The sequence below is a fragment of the Pecten maximus genome, chromosome 8 (assembly GCF_902652985.1).
Source record: "Pecten maximus chromosome 8, xPecMax1.1, whole genome shotgun sequence".
In the NCBI taxonomy this organism is placed as follows: domain Eukaryota; kingdom Metazoa; phylum Mollusca; class Bivalvia; order Pectinida; family Pectinidae; genus Pecten; species Pecten maximus.
The window spans coordinates 23,189,427-23,213,238 of record NC_047022.1 but is presented as its reverse complement, the minus strand read 5'-3'; the positions used below and the strand labels follow the sequence as shown (position 1 = coordinate 23,213,238).

The window sequence follows — 23,812 nt, the reverse complement described above, 5'->3', positions numbered from 1 at the left end:
TTTAAGTTCAATAAAATTGTGTCAAGCCCCTGTGATTTATAAGGTACAATACACACTGTATAAGAATTGTTCTCTGGTTGAGTTATATATAATTACCTTGTCCTCTTCTCTGATAATGTTACAACTTGAGTGAGGTAGTCAAATAATTCTCCCTGTTTACATCTGTAACAAAAACAATACATACAGATATAAACCCATGCACTGATTTTAGTTTATAGATATTCCAATGTTCTGTAGATGGCAATATATACTACCATAATATTAACTCAGGCACATATATTGCTTTATCAAGTTAATTACCTCCTGTTACTTGTAGATCCACTACGGTTCCTCGTTTTGTTTATAAATTCTCTGTAATTTCTGAGCACTCTGGTTAAACCAAACTTTACAGGTAACTGTTCGATCCTTTCTACCACTTTCCCTTCACAATGGTCACTCAACACGGTCATTTTTAACTTGTATAAAATGTTTCAAAACAATCCTTTATAATATAATCCAATATGATGACAAATTATGATCTGTTTTTTAACATTTGAAATTCGATAACTTTCAATTTTTTGCACATGGTTCAAATTCTATCTCAGCTGGGAGCCTATATACTAAACATCTCCTTGGTAAAACAGGCTCACATAACATGTCTCTACCGATAGTTGTATTTTCATGAAATTGTCTGGAACGGGAATTTTCTGGTCTGCTGGTTAAAGCTATAGTAGATTTCCATGTACAATATATTTAGCAAAAGACATTAAATCTGCTTGACCTTCTGGAAAGCTGGCCTTAATGTAGATGATCCTGACATATGGTCGGCCATGAGATGAGTATACATGTAAGTATGTATACACATGGGGTGTAATTACAGTAAAGTGTCAAACACCTGCAGGCAGATTACATAACCTAGCATGATTTTACACCATCAAACTGTAGGACATAATAGGTCATTGGTCAGCTTTGAATGCCCACCACTCACTATGAATAGCCCTGGCCACTGGTCAGTGAGAAATTTGGCTGTGGGTGTTGTGTACATACATTAGCCTAGGAGGCAGAGTAAATCTGCCAGCATTAACTTCGGTATCACTGGGAGACACGAATGTACTAGTTTTTTCATATTTTCTACTAATTCTGAAATTTTCACCAATTTTTCCAAAAAAGATCTAATTTAACCCAACCCAGTCCATTTTTTCAGCATCGTATCTAATTATGAATTTTCATGGCTAATTTTCGACGGTCAAAGCTAGTTCTGTGAATCATATCCAATTTAACATGACCACCGTCTAATTCTATCGAGCTATCTAGAAATCATGAACTTTACACTATTTATTTCATGACTATCTAAAAGTTTCCCCGACAGTCTAGAAATGTCCGACAGGATCTATTTTTTCTCCACTGACGCTAATTCTGCTCCTCGAATCTAGTATTGACGGAGCAATCCAGTTTTCGTGAAAATCGCCTAATATTAAACGTCATGACGAATATTGCGAGATTCGCCTCGGGCGGTTCTGTCACGCGGCAATACCAGCACTGCCAGCCGTAGACTACTTTACCTGGACAGCAGCCATCCGTGACCATCGAGTCCCGCGGCTAGCCTCGACTTGGGAGCGCTCAGCCGTGAAGCGGTCCTACCATAATCACCTATACGGTGTCGGTACCAACTCGAATTAAGTGTTCAAGCTATAAATATGCGATACATACACGATAAGATACATACATTATGTATATCACATGATGTATATCTATATTTCTGATATCACATACGATACATTCACTTTTTTTGCAGATTGTTCCAGTTAAATTTTCATTAAATGTGCTGCATGTACATCAATATCATAAGACACCTGAAAAAATAAAAGTATTACATTCACAATACGACTATTACATATTTATTGTTATTCAATTGAGGCAAATTTTGTATCAATAAACGATTAAGTTGCGTACTTACCGTACGTTTAAATCTGTTTTTACCCCAGAATCATATATATATACTGTTGTAAATTTTAAGCATAGGCAAACGTTAGCCAAGTTCCGTTGTGGTAATTTGAAATTGAAAATAGAGACAGGCCGGTATTCTCGTCCTCCCTTAGCATTACATGAGAGGAAATGTATTTTATGTCAGTCAGGATTAGTAGAAGACGAGCGCCATTTTTTAATTGACTGTGAGTTTTATTCAGATATTAGGCGAATTTTATTTAGTGAAGCAAGCAATTATTGTCCAAACTTTTTAGAATTAAACCCATATGAACAATTTCATTATCTTATGACAAGTGATGATCTTCAGCCTATTTTAGCTTCTTCACTCTATCTGATGTATCGCAGAAGATCCTGTTTTACCTATATTTAACAGAACTTTTTACTATATTGTGTCTCATAAGTCTGGATGTGAATATAATTTTAATGCAACTTGTAAAGTTTTTATGACTTCTACTGTATTTTATATATCTGTAATATTGACACGTGACACGTTAATAAAATATTTTGTATTGTATTGTATTAATAAATGAAAGAATATTGTATCGAAAACCTCTTGTCATCCACTTCACAAGGACACCTGGACAGTTGTTGATTACAAGGCCTGGGGCATTTCTAAATTGAACCTGCTGGTTGGCTTCCTACCTTAGGCGAGAGCACAGGTAAATCCCCGCCCCCTTTTTGGGATGAACTATAAGCTGGTTCTGTATTTAACAAGACAAGTATATTAGTCCTACAATATAAGACTTCGAAGGTACAAACGTTATCTTTTACGTTTATTGTCGGGTATCAACATTTTTGTTATTTGCCGAACCTCTAAGTACATCTTCTTTGGAACAGATGCCTGCATCAGAGACCTATATATCCACTATATACGTCCCTGGTTAAATATAGAGGAATATTGTAATTAGCAATGGGTTACACTATCCGAGCTCTAATATATACAAGCTTACTAATAAGAAAATTTGAAACTGTATGTATCACATCGATGAGATTAGAGACTTGTGATATACAAGTCTCTGATGAGATATAGAAAAACAACTGAACTATAAATCCTATATAGTGTCTCCGATATTCTATAGATGTTTCTTACTGAATATTGAACTGTTTTTTATTATCCATACATTTATAAATACGCCGAGGGTATAATATGTATGCATTTCATGTAACATGTTGAAACCGACTTCTCTGTGCATATTTTGTTGTGTATAGTGTGACCAGTATAGTCATTATGAATCAAACATGAAATAGAAGATTTGTAAAAAAAAAAAAAAAAGATGTGTTGAACTATCATGTCTTACGTTTGACATAAAGAAAACAACTGTGTTATATAATAAAATCTTTCAATTCAATTCAATTCATTTATTACTTTAAACCTTACGGTTTATCAGTAGTATTATCAGCAAAGCGTCGTCGTTCCAAGCCGATGTTTTTAATTCAATTTGTGAAAAACACCTGATAATAATAATATGTTTATAATATGTACTTATGGGCCGTATGGCCTAAAGTCAATAAAGAATTTGAAATTTGATAAAACGTTTCGTGTTATTAAAGATATTCTTTCCTTATATATGATCAGTGATAATCCTATATAGCTTTATGGATTCGTACGTGCTAACTTCGGAATAACATATATTGATATCAGAGAATTTGAAATTGTGTTTTACAGCACGTTCTAGATATCGCCTGAATTAGCTGTTTTTGTTTTCACTCTTATCAGTTTCTATGTTTGCAATATGACTACACTATTGTATACTCCACACACCACTCATTCATTCGATATTACCGCTCAGAAATGTCATAACATCTGTATCGTCATTACATTGTATATTGATGCTGTCTATCTTTCGTTAAATTGCATTTTAAAAATAGTGAAGATAAAGAATTGTATTCTGTCATTTTCAGCATGCTTATAAGTCGTAAGGATTGAATTGAATAAACATTTTAAACAAAACAAGACCGGTCTATAATCCTTTAATTGATTCGATCGCTCTATAGAAAACCAAGGTACCGCTACAAAAACTAAATTGTACGGGTTAATGCCGGGGGCTAAGATCTCGCAGCGGTTGCTATGACTACTCTGTGTGTCAAGCGACCGCGATCTACTACCTGTTCACCTGTCGACACGGGTGACCAACTCAGACTTTTTATCTATGTGATGAGAAAAACGTCCGGATTACTGCTGGAATTTTACTTAACTAACATTTCGTTTCCGATATGGAGCTCCGGATTCGGAATCAGAACTTCCGGACTTGTGAGTACAAATATAACGTTACGGAAATTCGTTCCCCGACATTTCCGTCGGGATTGTGAGTTTTACGGACTATCGGCGTCCAGATTTAGCGGGTCAGCTGTATTGGTATATATAACAGAAATACAAACACAAAGTGGAGTACGGGTTAGATATATACATATTATGTACAATTTGGATCTCATGGGATTCGAAAATAACCTACACATATTTATACATATGATCCCCCCCCCCCCCCCCCCCCCCCCCCCCCTACACAGAACAATAGAATATTTTCACTAAATACATATACACATACAAAAATGTACATGCACAATTATATTGATATTATCAAAAACACGTTCATCTTTATAATACCGTCAGATATGTCATATGTCTCCGATACCGTGAAACAAACGTTTGTATTCAAACTTGTGATGTACAGTGGACCCTCGATAATCCGAACACCTTCGTTCCCAGTCCAAACCGTCCGGATTACGAGTTTTCCGGACTGCCGAATTTCGTCTACCAGGTCAAAAAAATTGTCGTGTATGAGTTATCTCCCTTGATTACATACAATCCGGGACGTTTCATAAACGAGGTACGGACAAAAGACCCCCCGGACATTAGCCCCTAGGACAAAAGCCCCTTCACACTAATCAAAAAGTGGACAAAAGCCCCTTCATAAAAAAAATGATATTGATTTTTTTAATGATTTTTAATTGCTACATATACATATGTCATCAGTGGCTTCGGCAAAAGCTCCTTCATAAAAAAAATATATATTTATTTTTTTATGATTTCTAATTGCTGCATATACATAACATATGTCATCAGTGGCTTCGGCAATGTAAACAACCGGTTCCAACAACAACTACTTGAACTGTTACATAAACAATAAGCTGTTACACAGGTGTTTGGTAGGTTTTTCATTGATGTAGTGTTCTCCTGGAAAGAAATATATCATTAATGGCTTCATTGTTTCTTTGAATTTAATCATTCCTAAAATTAAACTTTTCTTATTACAACGCAGAGCAACATGTTTGGTTACTATAGGTACTTATTATATTATAATTTGAGACACTGCAAATAGGGATCAAATGTTTATCGTTTTGTAGGCATTTCTTTGATTATCAATATTTGCAGTATATTAATTAGGAAGTCAAAAATTGTGTAATCATGCAGTAACAATATGTTCATCATGGAGAGTTTCCTGAAATTTTCAGCTTACTGTCCGGGGGGGCTAATGTCCGGGGGGGCTTTCGTCCGGAGGGGCTTTTGTCCTAGGGGCTAATGTCCGGGGGGGGGGGGGGGCTAATGTCCGGGGGGGGGGGGGGGGGGGGGGGGGGCTAATGTCCGGGGGGGCTTTTGTCCTACACTCTTCATAAACACGTCTAATTGTCAGACTTTTTAACAATAAATATACTTATGTTTCTGATATGATTTTTGATTTCTTTTGTAGAAAGTAACAAGAGGCCCATGGGGCCTGCATCGCTCACCTGTTGGATTAGGCCAAATGTCAAAATAATGTTCATATTCACTTTGTTTTATTTGTTAATCTCTAACAATATTTAATGCTATATATGGTTATAGTGTGGTAATTCAAACTGCTTTCAGATTAATGAAGTCCAGACTCTCTAAGGTCTGAAAGACCTCAAGAATTGCTTTTAGAACATGCATTCATCACTTTATGACAAGTAGCGATTTAAAGGAATTACCTCTATTTCACCTATTGGGTCCTCGGGGGTCAGAGTCACCATTTATGCAAAATCTGTTCCCCTTTCCCCAAGGGTGTTTCTGACCAAATTGGGTTCAAATCCATTCATAACTTTATGACTAGTAGCGATTTAAAGGAATTACCTCTATTTCCCCTTTTGGGCCCCGCCCTTTTGGCCCCTCGGGGGTCAGAGTCACCATTTATGCAAAATCTGTTCCCCTTCCCCCAAGGATGTTTCTGACCAAATTGGGTTCAAATCCATTCAAATCTGTATGACTAGTAGTAATTTAAAGGAATTACCTCTATTTCCCCTTTTGGGCCCCGCCCCTTTGGACCCTTTGGGGTCAGAGTCACCATTTACTCAAAATCTGTTCTTCTTCCCCCAAGGATATTTCTGACCAAATTGGGTTCAAATCCATTCATAACTTTATGACTAGTAGCGATTTAAAAGAATTACCACTATTTCCGCTATTGGGCCCCGCCCCTTTGGCCCCTCTGGGGTCAGAGTCACCATTTATGCAAAATCTGTTCCCCTTCCCCCAAGGATGTTTCTGACCAAATTGGGTTCAAATCCATTCATAACTTTATGACTAGTAGCGATTTAAAAGAATTACCACTATTTCCCCTATTGGGCCCCGCCCCTTTGGCCCCTCGGGGGTCAGAGTCACCATTTATGCAAAATCTGTTCCCCTTCCCCCAAGGATGTTTCTGACCAAATTGGGTTCAAATCCATTCATAACTTTATGACAAGTAGCGATTTAAAGGAATTCATCTATTTCCCCTATTGGGCCCCGCCCCTTTGGCCCCTCCAGGGTCAGAGTCCCCATTTATGCAAAATCTGTTCCCCTTTCCCCAAGGATGTTTCTGACCAAATTGGGTTCAAATCCATTCATAACTTTATGACAAGTAGCGATTTAAAGGAATTACCACTATTTCCGCTATTGGGCCCCGCCCTTTTGGCCCCTCGGGGGTCAGAGTCCCCATTTATGCAAAATCTGTTCCCCTTCCCCCAAGGATGTTTCTGACCAAATTGGGTTCAAATCCATTCATAACTTTATGACAAGTAGCGATTTAAAGGAATTACCACTATTTCCCCTATTGGGCCCCGCCCTTTTGGCCCCTCGGGGGTCAGAGTCACCATTTATGCAAAATCTGTTCCCCTTCCCCCAAGGATGTTTCTGACCAAATTGGGTTCAAATCCATTCATAACTTTATGACTAGTAGCGATTTAAAGGAATTACCCCTATTTCCCCTATTGGGCCCCGCCCCTTTGGCCCCTCGGGGGTCAGAGTCATCATTTATGCAAAATCTGTTCCCCTTCTGCCAAGGATGTTTCTGGCCAAATTTGGTCAAAATCCAATATGAACTTTTTGACTAGTAGCGATTTGAAGCAAATGTTGACGGACGGACGGACGGACGGACGGACGACGGACGACGGACGACGGACGCTGCGCCATGACATAAGCTCACCGGACCTTCGGTCCAGGTGAGCTAAAAAATAAACTTTGTTTTTAAAAGAACATGTAAAGTGAAAGTTGTTTTATTTATAGCGGGCATATGTGTCCTACAAACACCACACATGTGTCACGTCCCGGAGGTTCACAAACAAGTAGAAATTACAAACGTTAAATACCTTAAATAAAAGACCCGGATTTTACAACTTACCATCAGTCCATGTTTTTTTATGATTTTTACGTACCAGAAACCCCAAGCTATGTATCTAAAAGTACGCTACACCAGCGAGAACTACCGAAGAAGTCCGATAATTATTGAACCCGTATTAACTTAACAATGTGACGCTTAATTAAGTATCATACGACTATTGACTAATTTGTGTGTAATCAACCCAGTTCTTGTGATCACTGCTTAATACGTAAATGTGTATGTAATTAATAACGTGCATCTTTCAATGAGTCGTCGTTTCACGTAACGGTGTTACAAAGCCGATATCCGTGTTTACCCAATACAAGTGTTCATGATGTTAATTACCGATCATAAATTTATTACATGTATTTGAGATTGATTAATTATGGTATCACGTACTGTATGTTTGTGCGTAAATTCTTGCTAATTACGAAATAGCAATATGTGTTCCTATAAAAGTTGCCGTCTGTAAAATAACTATAATAGATATTGTACGTCAAGTTCATAAAAGCAAGACCAGGCTATACTATAAAATCCTTTAATACTGTAAAGTTTAAAAAGGTCGTAGAGAAAAAGTAATGTACCGTTATAAAAACAAAAGTTACACTTTGTAACACAGGTAAACACCCGGGGCTATGACCTGGCAGCGGTCACTATGACTACGCACAGTGTCAAGCAATAGTCTGTGTACAGCTGTCGACACGTGTGACTTGCTCCGACATTTTTTCTCCTCGTGGTGAAAAAATCGTCCGGATTATTGCGGGAAATTTACTAATGAAAAGTACTTTCCGTTCCCAAAATGGGCTTCCAGAATAGGAATCCGAATTTCCTGACTGGTGAGTACAAATAACGTTACGGAAATCCGTTCCCGTGCATTTCCGTCCGGACTGCGAGTTTTCCGGACTATCGGCGTCCGGATTATCGCGGGTGCACTGTACACTGAATGGTCAACAAATGATAAACGTTCTGCCTGATGAGAGTCGCCGAGCGATGTGTGCGACATCATAGGGATTCCATTAGTTCTGTTTCTAAATAATAAGACAATTTAGGCAAACTTGCTATAGAAATGCAAGATATTTAAATATGTTTTCTTACATATTCCTTGTTGGAATCATGTATAAAGTAAAAATGTAATTTACCTAAATATACAAGCAAATATAGGTGGGTTTTTTTTAAAAACATATTTTTATTGCTTCAAATGTAGGCATGAGGATTGGGCAGAAGTTATACAACTTATTAAAGCCCCCTCCTCCAAACATTTTTACAACAATGTGACACAAACAATGGACATTTACATTAATTTTACGATTGACAAATTATAAAGGAAGACTAAAGAGAGAAAGTGAAAGGAATACAGATAATTATACAAAAATGAATTTATGTCTAACAAAAATATTTGATTTACACACAATAACATAATATCTGCCTAGAACAAACTAACTACGTTTGCACGCTCCTTCATCTTATCATTGTCCTTTCATGCTCATTCCTTAATCGTTCCCCTTTTGATAATCAAGCTCCTGCTAGGTAATATAATATAGGTTTACAACAGGGACATAAACCCTCAGTAATTGCATGTATGACATAGAGATATTAGACCTCTCATTTTATGAATACTTGGGTTAATACAGTAATACTGTGGGATGCATTTTGAACGAAAAATTTTCATTTCAATATGTTAAAGTGTACCCTGAATGAAAAATTACATTTTAATATGTTATTGGTATTGATTAATAAACAAGAATGCAGAAAACCGCATCAAAATCGGCCGACCCATTTCCGAGTAATTGTGATTTTTCTCGAAAACACACCTGAAGCCCAAAGCCGAATACCTCGTTTTGGTGACCTCTGACCTGTGACGTCACAGGTTGAACACGATCGGAGCCGCCATATAGGAAATATATAGAAACAAACGTGAACACGTGCCTGTAATTAATGCGAATAAGACAAAAAAAAAAAGGAAAGTGCTGAATAAAGTCTCTGAGTTATATTTGTGAATTAGTTAATAACAAGTGCTACCGAAACCAGGGACATATAACTTTCTTTTTAAACGGTGCCATATATAACATGTAGCATCTCACTAATTTTCTCTCATAACGAGCCATACACAACATGTAACATCTTACTAATTTTCTATTATAACGGGCCAAATACAGCGTGTATCATCTTACCTATTTTCTATTATAACAGGTCGTATATAACATTTATATTAAAATACTTTATTCATATTTTTTTTATTTTAACGGGTCGTTGTAACATATGTATGACATTTGAATAACCGGCCGTTTATAATGACTTACATCATATAGCCTTTATTATGGGGGCATGACAGGCTTGTTACATACACATGTACCAGTATTGATTTCGGTTATAATACTTCTAGTAACACAAGTTTAAAATGCAATTCATTCAAGATGTGAAATAAATGCTGATCATTTTGGGGTTTTTTTATTAGCCAAAACAGAAATTATACCGTTATTTGTGATTTTTGGGTAATTGTCCGCAATTGATAAAACGTGTCCATGAAAGCTCAGTAACTCCCAGACAAGATTCATAGAGTAAATTTCAACATCATGGGTACATATATGAATGAGGTAATTTAGGTTAATTATTCTATAGACAAACGTTTGAGATATGATTTTTTATTCGTTTGTATAGAAAACGAAACTCACTGAATTCCAAAAATAATGTGTTTGATTTCAACAAAATGTATTCCCTATAGTATAAACGCAATCCTTAATAAAATTCAAGCTCAATTTATGTACAAACAACCTGTAAAACCATGTTTTCGGGACTCCTTTGAAGTGCACAGAAACCAAACGCGTGAACTCACGGCGTGTGCTGATTAGAACACCAGAAATCACGGACACCTGTGGTGCAGTGCCAGGTGTGATGACCTTGTGGACCGTAATTTCACACCTGGTAATTGTTTAGCTGTATACTAACCAATTCAAACTTGAGAATTCGTAATTCTCCGAACATGTTTATACATCTTTTAAAAGTCCTTTTTTAAGTGAAGATATGACTTGCGACACGAATTGAAAGCAAAACCACCAGGGTCTCGATCACTTAATAATAATGACACAATTAAAAAAATAAAAGCAAAAAAATACATAAAATTTGGAGGGAAAAAAAAATCATACACGAAAATCATTACGAGTTTATAAATTTTAGTATTAATTATGATTAGTCACGATGAAATAAATTGTTTGCGTTTTATCATTAAAAACGGAGCTAAAATAATGGTTTTAATAAGTACCTATGCTTTATACCTGTACAGAAAGTATCAATTATATTATAATTGTTGCGAATCACTTTTATATAATTTCACTGACAACGATCGTATATAAATTATGTCTTTCTCAAGCATTTAATCGTCCTTGATCCCTGAGACCATGACATGTAAAATAAGGGATAAAATCTGTATATGTAGAAGTTTGTTGTAGACTTTAACACTGGTATTCATACGGGAGAGAGATTTAGTATATTGTAGATCATGATGATTATAATATATTACTTTCTAAATTAAGTGTCCTTCATGACTAAAGCGGGTTTTGCATAGAATATAACGCTTGAATTTACTGTACGTGTGTTCGTCTTTTCTCACAAACCAGAGTATCCAGAACTGTTGTATTGTTGGTATGTTTATTTGAATATTAATTTGCGAATGAAATGGCACATTATTTTAGTTTAATTTGTTGATGCTGTGTTGCTTTCTTTGGTAACGAGTAAGAAATGGTAAACACATAACTAATATACATTTATTGGTGATTGACCGATTATTACACCAGTCTGTGTAAACCAAGCGGTCATTTTCAGAGTCAATTTCACTATGTTATTATTTTTTTTTTTTAACTCAAACTTATATTGTTGGATTCCGACTTCTCGTCGGCAATATTCGCCAAATTCAACAACCTCAAATCTCATGTCCAGATCGTATTCGAACATATTTGTACTGATACTGTTCACACTGTCCTCTATGCTACTGGCCACCATACCAGTCACTCTGTTCAACCTGTGACGTCATAGACTGAAGAGTTCCAAATCAGCGTGACTGACCGATACGCTGATTAGCAGTCGATCGACAGGTGCAAATCGCGTACTTCGATGTGCGATATCTCGGCACTCGGCCAACCGATTTTGATGCGGTTTTCGACATTCTTCTTTGGTGGTTACAAAGAATAACACATTTGATTATCGTTTTTCGTTCAGGGTACACTTTAACATAAATAGATGAAGGAACTCGTCTCCAATACTTTCATTGCAAAAATCTCCTTTATATATATATTATACCACCTTACTGTCATTATACGAATTTTTAAATTAGACGTATGAAATTTAGTTAAATGTAGTGTATTTATTTCCGATAATATTGTTAATTGTGGAAGAACGAATCGTCTGTAAGTATAGGTGATTATGGTAGGACCGCTTCACGGCTGAGCGCTCCCAAGTCGAGGCTAGCCGCGGGACTCGATGGTCACGGATGGCTGTTGTCCAGGTAAAGTAGTCTACGGCTGGCAGTGCTGGTATTGCCGCGCGACAGAACCGCCCGAGGCGAATCTCGCAATATTCGTCATGACGTTTAATATTAGGCGATTTTCACGAAAACTGGATTGCTCCGTCAATACTAGATTCGAGGAGCAGAATTAGCGTCAGTGGAGAATAAAATAGACCCTGTCGGACATTTCTAGACTGTCGGGGAAACTTTTAGATAGTCATGAAATAAATAGTGTAAAGTTCATGATTTCTAGATAGCTCGATAGAATTAGACGGTGGTCATGTTAAATTGGATATGATTCACAGAACTAGCTTTGACCGTCGAAAATTAGCCATGAAAATTCATAATTAGATACGTTGCTGAAAAAATGGACTGGGTTGGGTTAAATTAGATCTTTTATGGTAAAATTGGTGAAAATTTCAGAATTAGTAGAAAATATGAAAAAACTAGTACATTCGTGTCTCCCAGTGTATAGATCACCTATTCTATGGGTAATATATTACACAATAATATCTAATTTTATCTTCAAATCAGATTTACTCTTAAATCCTACTCATTTAATTCTACCTTTAATTGAGCAAATTATACTGAATCTGATTTTCATCTGGTAATTACAGCCCTTAATTCATAGCTGTATGTATATAGGCAGTAACTATTATTGAATTTTCATTTGATGTAATTATGTCAATGAAACATATCATCATAATCAATCATACTTCTGAGATACCTTAAGCCTCAATTAACAATCTACATGTTAAATTACTTATCAAACACATTGATTTGTTTATTAATTATTAGATGTATTTAGATTCATGTTTAAACATTAAAATGTATAAAGATAACTTAATTTGGCATTAATATGAGTTACAGTAGTCAACCTAATAAGCATGCACACACTGTACTTAAAATCCAAAAAAGTGATATCCACTTATGGTACATACAAAAACAATGTTCAGGGACATGTTTATTTGTAAAATAAGGGTTGGAAAAAAAATTTGTGTGGGTTTTTTTTTTTTGGGGGGGGGGGGGGGGTTATAGAGTAGAGTATCTTTACTATTTCTCTGCAACATCTTTTTTTAAAGAGTTATAATCAGACACAGTATTGACATAAATGTGAAGTATATAGGTATAGGCAAACCTTAATGACTTAATTCATAAGTACATCATCCTCATTCCAGAAAATGATGGGACTGCACTAATTAATAGGGTCAAGTGAGCTAACCATATTTTACCAGGTATACGTCTATGTTTGTGAATAAGCCAAGCCCTCAATCTTTCACATTTTCTCTACATATATAAGTCCATATTTAGGAATATAAGCCCTGATGATGACCCCCCCCCCCCCCCCCCCCCCCCAATTTTGAATGTCTAATCCACAAAGAAAAAAAAAATACTAAAATAAAATTAAGAAAAGTTTTGAAAATGATCATTTTTACAGAAAATAATCTTTCCTATAAAGAAGACAAATGTTTAACCTAATGCAAAAAGATTTTTTTTTCTGATGAAACCAATCAAAGAATCATCATTGATAATTTAATTATCTTATTCTGGATCAATGATTGACAATTTAAACTTAAACACATGTATATTTCATTAGATCAGATGTGGCAGTACCTGATACCAGGTTTTCATAAATACATTTGTACTTTGTTTAATTTAGTATTGAACCATAAATAACATTTGTTTAATTTGATATTGAATCATTCGTTTTATCTTACATAATATTCAAATAAGTTACCTAGCTATCTGCAATAACCCTGGAGGTGTATTACTAATATTGGACAAGCTATACATCATCCTGTCAGAATATGGCTAAATATAACTTTTCATTTGATAGGATTTAACACGTACTACAGGTATATACTTACAATTCAAATACAAGAAAGATGAAAGTGTTGGTTTCAAATGAGTCATGAAGTTCAACTGAAATGCAAAAAAAAAAAAAAATGAATAAAATATCAGTAAATGTGCTATATACAGAAATTGATGACTAACTTGCTGTTTAATAGCTTAGTTTACCTGGAGTTTAATTTACAAAGGTAGGCTTATGGATGAATCATATTTCCTAGTATTAATACACTCAGTATGTTTAAAAGTCCAATATGATACACCTTTTATATACCTTTATACACTGTGTATGAATAATATCTTAATTCTTTTCAGTAAAAAGAGGCCCAATGGGCCTGCATTGCTGACCTGATGTATTCCTGTCCAGATGCTAAGCAAATGAAAGTGTTTGTATGTTTTAACAAAGTTGACTCCTGTAACCTGTATGAGTCAAGAACATCTCTATGCACAAACTTTCTCACGTTTTATCCTAGAAATCTACCAGTCAAAAACATCTTGATTCTAGGCCTACTGGTTAACTCAAACAAATTTGTTGAGTGTTTCAACTATTTTTGACACCTAGCTGTGTGACCTTGACTATCGATCAAGGTCATTTCTTTTCGCAAATCATATTGTGGGCCTCTATCTCAGAAACCTTCCAAACGAATATGATTCAAGGCCTTTTGGTTTTTGAGAAGAAGTCGTTTAAAAGAACAAATTGTTGCCAGACGGATGACAGACGAGAAACCACAGGCTCACTTGCCAAGAAACTAATGTAATTTATTGATATGTTTGTACCCAGAAATAAACTCTCTGATATGTTTGTACCTAGAAATAAACTTACTAATATGCTTGTACCCAAAAATAAACTCTCTGATATGTTTGTACCCAAAAATAAACACTCTGATATGTTTGTGACCAGAAATAAACTCTCTGATATGTTTGTGACCAGAAATAAACTTACTGATATTTGTACCCAGAAATAAACTTACTGATATGTTTGTGACCAGAACACATCTTGAGTATATTAATCTCCCTAATGGTGTCTTGCTTTGTCTGCTCTGCCTGGTACTCCTCCTGCTTTTCTGTACTGATGTCAATGATTTTCACCGCATACTCCTTTCCTGTCTCCTTCTCAACACAGCGTCGCACCACACTGCTCACTCCCCTAAAACAAGCACAGGGAACTGTCTTTTATTGATACACAAAACAGGGACATAGGTTAGTGACATAAAACAGGGTCATAGGTTAGTGACACAGGTAAGTGACACAAAACAGGGTCACAGGTTAGTGACACAAAACAGGGTCACAGGTTAGTGACACAAAACAGGGTCACAGGTTAGTGACACAGAACAGGGTCACAAGTAAGTGACACAAAACAGGGTCACAGGTAAGTGACACAAAACAGGGACACAGGTTAGTGACACAAAACAGGGTCACAGGTGAGTGACACAAAACAGGGTCACAGGTTAGTGACACAAAACAGGTACACAGGTAAGTGTCACAAAACAGGGTCACAGGTAAGTGACAAAGAACAGGGTCACAGGTGAGTGACACAAAACAGGGACACAGGTTAGTGACACAAAACAGGGTCACAGCTGGTTAGTGACAAAAAACAGGGTCACAGGTAAGACACAAAACAGGGTCACAGGTTAGTGACACAGGTTAGTGACACAAAACAGGGTCACAGGTTAGTGACACAAAACAGGGTCACAGCTGGTTAGTGACAAAAAACAGGGTCACAGGTAAGACACAAAACAGGGTCACAGGTTATAGTGACACAAAACAGGGTCACAGGTTAGTGACACAAAACAGGGGCACTGGTTAGTGACACAAAACAGGGTCACAGGTTAGTGACACAAAATGAGTTTTACAATTCACTGAACTTTGCAAGGATTCACAGTTGCTTAATAACTTAACAACATCCTATAAACATTGCAATACATATTTCAACTATTTTTGAGTTTGACATTGTACTTGTCTCAGTTAGATTGTTCTTGTAAATAGGTGATTTTGTACTTTATTTAAAGTGTACTACTATCTTCTGTGATTGCCCACCATCTTGAGAAGACTACTTTATTCAATTGTTGAAATAAGCAGATTTTTTGTTATGTACATGATGAAATCATGAGATTTTTTGTTACGTACATGATAAAATCATGAGATCTTTTGTTACATACATGATAAAATCATGAGATTTTTTGTTACGTACATGATAAAATCATGAGATTTTTTGTTACATACATGATGAAATCATGAGATTTTTTGTTACATACATGATAAAATCATGAGATTTTTTGTTACATACATGATAAAATCATGAGATTTTTTGTTACATACATGATAAAATAAACCTATACGTCTACTGGGTACCTCACATCCAATGATACATGTACAATCAATTGTATGTGTTGTGTCTTTTAAGGGAGATAATCATTCCAGCACAACAACCATACACAACTATCAATATTAGAGTTAGCTCCCTTGACATAGCTGACCGACTTTATTATGTGGAGCACACCCATTTCTGACCAAGTCTCTTAGCCAATCAAATCAAAGGATAAACTCACACCCTAGAAGTACTGTATCTAGGTCATCAAGTTAAAAAAATATCAGCCTATCAACTCAATTTGAACCACAATTCTTGTTGTGATGACACTGTTTAAGTTATATATATATGTATATTATAAAACATTACAGGAATTCATGACCTATATATTCAATTCCTGTGCACTCATGCTGTTCATTCACACAGAACTAAATTCTTGACCTAAATTTTGTATTGTTATCCATGTACATATATACAATACAGTATATATCTTCGTGTATCTAATTTCGGGTCATTCTTCAATACTTTCAACCCAGCTAAAAAACATTCCTAGCAATTTGTATACTGTTTATTTATTGTATTACATCATGCTAAATTCATGAAATGCTATCTACAACAGTCACATACATATACATACAATTGTTGTGATTGCTTTGTTTGTTTGTTGCTTGGAGTACATTAACATGTATGTCAGGATTACAATGGCCAGGGTCGTATGATTATCAGGACATATCGATATCTGCAACACTGCACATTGAAAGGAGTATATAATTACAGTTGTAGTCATGTATACAAAATCTATTTATAAATCTCAGTACAATTAGTGTATTGAAAATTGATGTAGCAAGTTGACGTCAGGATGACATCATTTATCACCATGTGCCACAACTGATGAAAACAAACCAGCATGTTTACAAACAAACATGCCCATCCTGTCCATGTCTCTGTTTGTAAACAGATCATGAGGAGATTCTTCGGGATACGAAAGGAAAGGGAAAACACAACCCAAATTTAAATCATTTATAGGCTTAGAAAAAAATTAGACTTTGTATAAGTAGTACCCCAAGCATTTTATTGTTGTCAGTCACAGTAACCATTAAATTGATCTATCTTAAAATCATTTTTTATAAAAAAAAAAAAAAATAGTAAAACCACTGTATTGACCACATCATAAATTTCATTCACAACAAAATAGTTTCTTAATTAGGGACATCAATTGGATTCACCATAAAACAATTTTAATGACAGAAGTTGGATGTCATATCAATTATGAATATAATAATAATTAATTCCTATAAAAATATAGGAACCATCATATATATTTATATTGACAGAATGTCGGACTCCAGTAGTAGGATGTTATACTTACACTCCACAAATACTGTCCAAGGCAAATTTGGACGTCCCATTATTTGTTTGAAACGCCTCAATATACCGTTCTTCAGCAGTCTGATCGAAAGGTTGTACATCATGCTGGGCTGGTGTAATTTTATTGTGGTCATTTCTGGGTTTTATCATTGAATGACCACCAGATGACCGACCCATATAATCAGAGTTTTGACCACTATAATTATGAGACACACATGATGAAATCAAATGCAGACCATTTGTGTCTCTCCATTTTTTATGAAGCACAGTCTCTACGTTTCCATGAACATCCTGTCCGCCGAGTTTATGTTTTTCACTTTTTGATCTACGACGACGGTTAGAGTTGTGGACAATTCCACAGTGGCTACATCTGTCATCAATCTTCATCAGTATCTCTCTGTCCCCAAAGGTACCCCTCAGCATCAGAACTCTATTGTCCCCATCGGAGGTAAAAGACAGTGGTGTTTCGTTGTATCTCCCCATCAATACCAATGTATTGATAGACTCTATAGTAACTTCTATTGATCTAGATCAGTTTAGGCCAGCATGTCACTGACATAAATCTCCCTAACACTAAACTGGTCAGTAGGTTTAAACCAACTTCACCAGGATTAAGGCTTTAAAGTCCACTGTTGTATTAGAGACATACACATACATTATCACCTTAATCCAGTGTTAATGAATATAAATATATATATATATATATATATATATATATATGAGTCTTTTCAAATCCGGTTGTCTATAGATAAGTCTAAATGGTAGTGATCAAGGTTTCACAACCCAAAATATCTAAAAATTCCAAATTCTGAAATCACCCAAGGTTCACATTCCAAAGTAACACATGGCTCACAATCTGAAAGTAACACCAGTACACAATACAATGGAAGACAGTTCACAATCCAGGTTCACACACGGTTGAGAATTCCCACCGGCCAAAAGTTACCAACAGTATAACATTGAACACTAAGCCAGGAGATGACTTCTGGTAATTAAGGTTTAAACACACCCTGTCAATGTGTGTAGTGTATATTATTGATTATAACCGATCTCAACACACCCACAACAATAACACAAACAAAACCGTCTGGCCTGGATCCCAAAAAGTGCTGTAACTGTGGCTAGTCATAGGTACGACCACAATCCTGGCTATATATATATAAGTGAACTCAGACTACCAGTGTTGGCTGTATATATCAGACATCAAAATCCACAAGCTGTCACATTCAAGAATTTGTTCTAAATATGTTAATGTAGTACCACAGTTTACTATGTGCTCTTGGCCATAAGGTAGATTTAAAGAACCAATAAACCAATGACCTAGTTTTCCAATGAATCCTCACACCACAACCAATTAAACAATCTGTGTGGTCAGCAAAAAGTAAATCTTGATACAATCTCCTCCCAGATATCTGCTATAAGTCTCTAGCTAGAGCATATACCTATTCATCACACCTCACATGTTCCAGTCACTCTGACCCGGAGCATGACCTAAGCTTACATAAGATAGGAATATTAAGCTCCTCCCACTTCAATAAAGATACAAATAATATAATCCTAATAAAACTGCAAAACATCATTTCTATAACAGGAAATATTTGTACTTTCTGGTGAAAATGTTCGACAAATTTCATAATCTTATTAAAGAGGAGGCGAATAAAAAAAATCAATGATCTTGGTATGTCTGCTTGGTGTGCGTGACCTACTAACCTAGGAAAGTCACGTTTTCCTCCATGTGGCCTATGGAGATTTATAAAAATAGCAACACATATCATACCAGCTATAGCTAGACATACCAGTTATGTAAATATATTCAAGAAACAGTGCAGTAATATAATCAAAATGGTTATATATAGCAGTGCAGTTTTTAATTCAAACTTTTATAATTTATTGATTTTAAATTTTAGCTTTTGAATTTAAATGATGAAAATAAATATAACATCAACGACAAGGTACCTGGTATGTGTAATTAAAATCGGCCCAAACTCTGAAGTATTTAATAAATTAATTCAAGCTTTTGAAATTACATGATAAAATAATGATGAAAATTTACTAAAAATTAAACTTTTAAGTACATGTATTTAATTAAAACTATAGTACAATTTCCAGCTTTAATATATGGTATATATAATACAGGTAATGGTCATGGTAAAGTGACCCCTGATCACCCATCATCACTTTAAGGTTTAACTATCAACTGCCTTATTTTTCAAGTTTCCATGCATAGCATACTTGAAGTATTATAAACTTATAAAAATGTTTGATGAACAAATCAATTAATGCTTAGTTTCTTGATAGGTGATCACATGGCCATAGTAAAGTGAACCCCCTCCGTTACAACTCCCTTCGATCCCGCAACCTCGGTACATTAAAATCACCTACCCCAAGACCAATTTTCCTGAATTTTTATGTATATAATAATGAATGGAAGTAAACAATGAAATTAATAAATTTTTGTAGGCATGTGGGCATTTTACTATTACACCGGTATATATATGACAGATAGAAATAGTCTTAATTATGTTATGTAAATAAATTTAATATATATACACACTGTATATAGATAACAGGAGAAGGCTGTAGAAAGTATATAAAACTATTATTAAGTATAAATGTTACCTTAGAAATACAGACTTCCAACTACTGTACATTTCAGTAAAAGCTACACAGCTTCTATTGAATTATAAAACATTAATGTATATACATTCTAGACCACTTACTGCATCTAATGGTATGGATAGTATAGTCCACATTAAAATAGTTATTAAGTTATTTATTGATTTAAATATAAAACAAACACAACCTTTTAAACTATCTTTAGCTTAGAAAGTCTCCTGTACCATATGCACCATGGGGGACAGACCCTTCCCTTCAGTCAGGGGTTAATATTGGGCCCAGCATGGCACCTTTGGTAGCACACCACAGTAAGACAGCCTGGCCATGGGCAATTTTTTTGTTAAGCAAATAACTCCTGTATTATGATATGCATAAAAAATGAAAAAATAAATGTACACTACAATTGGTATATTCAGTATGAAGTAGTACATACAGGCTTCACATTTATTAAAACAAAAATCAATAAATTGGTTCCGGATTTTCAATATCCGGATTTTCCGAACGTGTGTTTACACAGGAAATTTAGTTTTGCCTACAGCGCAAAATGGAAGCCCACAGAAAAGGTAAGATAGCGGAAAAACTTAATTTACAACATATGTCCAAACAAGATTAATTCTGTCTAGGGGATAGAGATATTTAATTTTAAATAGGTTTCAGAAAAAAAATTGTGTAGAGAATTGTGCCATTTTGGGTCAAATATCATAATATTTTGCAATTTTTGAGAATTTTTTAAGCTGTTACCATGGTATTCACAGCTCTAAAAATCACAGAAAATATCAGTTTACTTATCCTTCAGAGCTCTATTAAAATTGCAAATGTTGTACAGATTTCAAATATATATACTTTATTAGAGGTTATATGTAAGGTTAACTGGCAATGTTTACATATCTAAAACATGTGCCATATTTTTCAGAATTTGGCATTTTTACTGTACACTGCTACCTTTACCTATATATACAGTGGACAGCCTTATCCTGTTATCTATATACAGTGTGTATATATATTATATTTATTTACATAACATAATTAAGACTATTTCTATCTGTCATATATGTACCGATCAGCGATTTGAACTTATTTATAATGGATCTCTGTAAGACACTGATTTTGTCTTTACCTTTCCTTTCTTTCCCTTTTCTTTTCTATCATTTGATAACAACCGGAACCTACAAATGAAGTCTAAGAAGAGCTTTCTGAGAAATAGTTAACAAACAACTGTTAAATATATATATTTATGCATGAGGGGACATTTTATGCAAATGCATTGGCTATTATTTATTTTCCTGATCAGCTTCAAACTTAGCATGCACAAGTAGTGGTAGGGACCAAAGGAAAACCTACACATGAAATTTGATCAAAATCAAGAACTTGCTGATGAATAGTGATAACAATCTCCAACTACAAAGAGAGAGACGTATTAGGTTTGAGAAATATGATTCCAGTATTACTCAAAAAGTAATAACAAATTTCTCAAATGTTCAAATCCAAGATGGCTGCCTGTCATTTTGTTTTTCCCATCACTTTCAAAATTGAAAAGACACATTAACTAGGGACTGAGAGTAACCAATATATCAAGTTTGAGAAATATCCTTTTTAACAATAAAAACCTTCAACTGTCAAGATTGATTTTCTGATCAGAAATTAATCTAGATAGGCCCCGAGACGTATGGTTCAATGCTCCGATCCCTATACCCGGGTTGGTTTGTGTCTTAGGAAGCTGAGATGTGTTTCTCGAGAAGCTTTTTTTTTTTTTACTTTGCTACATTTCCCCAATTTGGCCCCCTTTCTCTTCTGCTCCAAGGGTGTCACATCCTCCATGATGAATTATGATGAAATAAAAGATTTACCCTTTGGTACCAGGTGAGCTAACAAATTGTTTGAAATAATATTTCAAAGGGCAACAACTCTAAAAGCTACAAAGGAATAATTCCTATTTTTGAATTCGTCCAAAATCTTGTTGATATATGGCTGCATACAAAGTGTCCTCAAACTTGGTTGATAATTACTAGAGTTATATAATTGTATGTGTGTTCACATGGTCAAATAATGATATTAATACAAAGGGCAATAACTCTGTAAGTAACTGTTAAACAATTCCCATTTTCGAACTCATCCAATATCTTGCCAATATATGGCTGTATACAAAGTTACAACTTGGTTATATATTTACTCTAGTTACCATGCATGTTTACTACTGTACAAGGTAATTGTTGATGGATGGACAGATGGACAGACGGACGCCATGGCATACCTTCACCTTGGGCTTATTTGTGGGAGTCTTGTATTCCTACTTGGCAAATTGTATTTACCATAATATTATATTGTTGCTATGTTTGAAAAAAAAATCTGTTAACGTTTTTAGCAGTTACTGCATGGAAACAGCGTTTTTAGCTATACAAGGGGCCATAACTCCACCAAATAAAGTCTGACAAAATTGGCAATTGAACTTGGCCAAACCCTAGAATGCATTTAAACTTATTACTAAGTTTAAAGAAAATCTGTTAACACTTGTTGCAGTTATTGCACAGAAACAAAGCAAGACAGACAGCAGACAGACCAACCCAAATTAATTTCCTGTGTTTCTGTGAAATCAGGAGATTCAAAAGGATCATTTGCAGATACATGGACATCAGATGAAGGGTGATTGTATATGAATTTTTTTATCATATGCACTATCTAGATCTGTTGATGATGGCCATGGGTTAAAAATCAAACTTTATTTAACTGTTCATTGAAGTTTTCATTTGATAATCAACTCACCTTCCTAGCTGTTCCTTCGGGTCATATCGTGCGTAGAATCCCTTGGCCACTTCCTGTGAGGGGAGTTCTGCATCTATTTCATCCTTTGCCATGATCAATGTTTTGACAAGTAATACTGAGATTCAGAAAAGATTGAAATATCCGAGAGAAATCTATAATTTACTTCTATGATACAGTACCATATACACATCATAATAGCTAACGTACATAATCAGGATATTCACACTGTTTGGACTACATAATGATAATCCTCAAATCTGTCAGAGTTGTCTCCCATGATGGCTGGGATCATCACTAATGTATAGCAGATTCTTCTCACTATGTAAACATTGCATCACTGCACAGACAAGCCATGATCTGCAAAACAAATAAAACTTCTGTATTAATTCATATGTATTGTGGTTTCTATAACACATAAAGTTGTAAAATCCTAAAAACAAGTACATGTATGCTTTAATATTGATTTTTCTGGGTACATTTCAATTTTGGCTACTTTAGGTAAAACTCAATTTTGGTTACTGTACATAACACCCAATTTTGGCTACCGTACATAACACTCAATTTTGGCTACTGTATTTAACACTCAATTTTGGCTACTGTAGGTAACACTCAATTATGGCTACTGTACTTAACACTCAATTTTGGCTACTGTATTTAACACTCAATTTTGGCTACTGTAGGTAACACTCAATTTTGGCTACTGTACTTAACACTCAATTTTGGCTACTGTACAGTAACACTCAATTTTGTCTACTGTACAGTAACACTCAATTTTGTCTACTGTACATAACACTCAATTTTGTCTACTGTACAGTAACACTCAATTTTATCTACTGTACATAACACTGACAATTTTGTCTA

The 23,812-nt window shown here is 35.2% G+C and overlaps 1 protein-coding gene across 3 annotated transcripts in view; it reads right to left on the bottom strand.

The window, feature by feature from the left end:
- LOC117332829 (phosphorylase b kinase gamma catalytic chain, skeletal muscle/heart isoform-like) overlaps positions 1 to 23,812 on the bottom strand; it is a 42,327-nt gene that overhangs the window by 6,671 nt on the left and 11,844 nt on the right. The window contains exons 2-5 of one of the 3 annotated variants that reach the window (XM_033891877.1): positions 22,952 to 23,308; positions 14,871 to 15,046; positions 13,920 to 13,974; positions 97 to 162 (exon numbers count right to left, since the gene is read on the bottom strand). In XM_033891877.1, coding sequence (XP_033747768.1) covers positions 97 to 162; positions 13,920 to 13,974; positions 14,871 to 15,046; positions 22,952 to 23,043 — 389 coding nt within the window. In that variant the 5' untranslated portion in view covers positions 23,044 to 23,308. Of the gene's footprint in view, positions 1 to 96; positions 163 to 300; positions 906 to 13,919; positions 13,975 to 14,870; positions 15,047 to 17,576; positions 18,737 to 22,951; positions 23,309 to 23,812 lie in introns of those variants that run through there. The other 2 variants (XM_033891876.1, XM_033891879.1) reach the window with 2 other exon arrangements.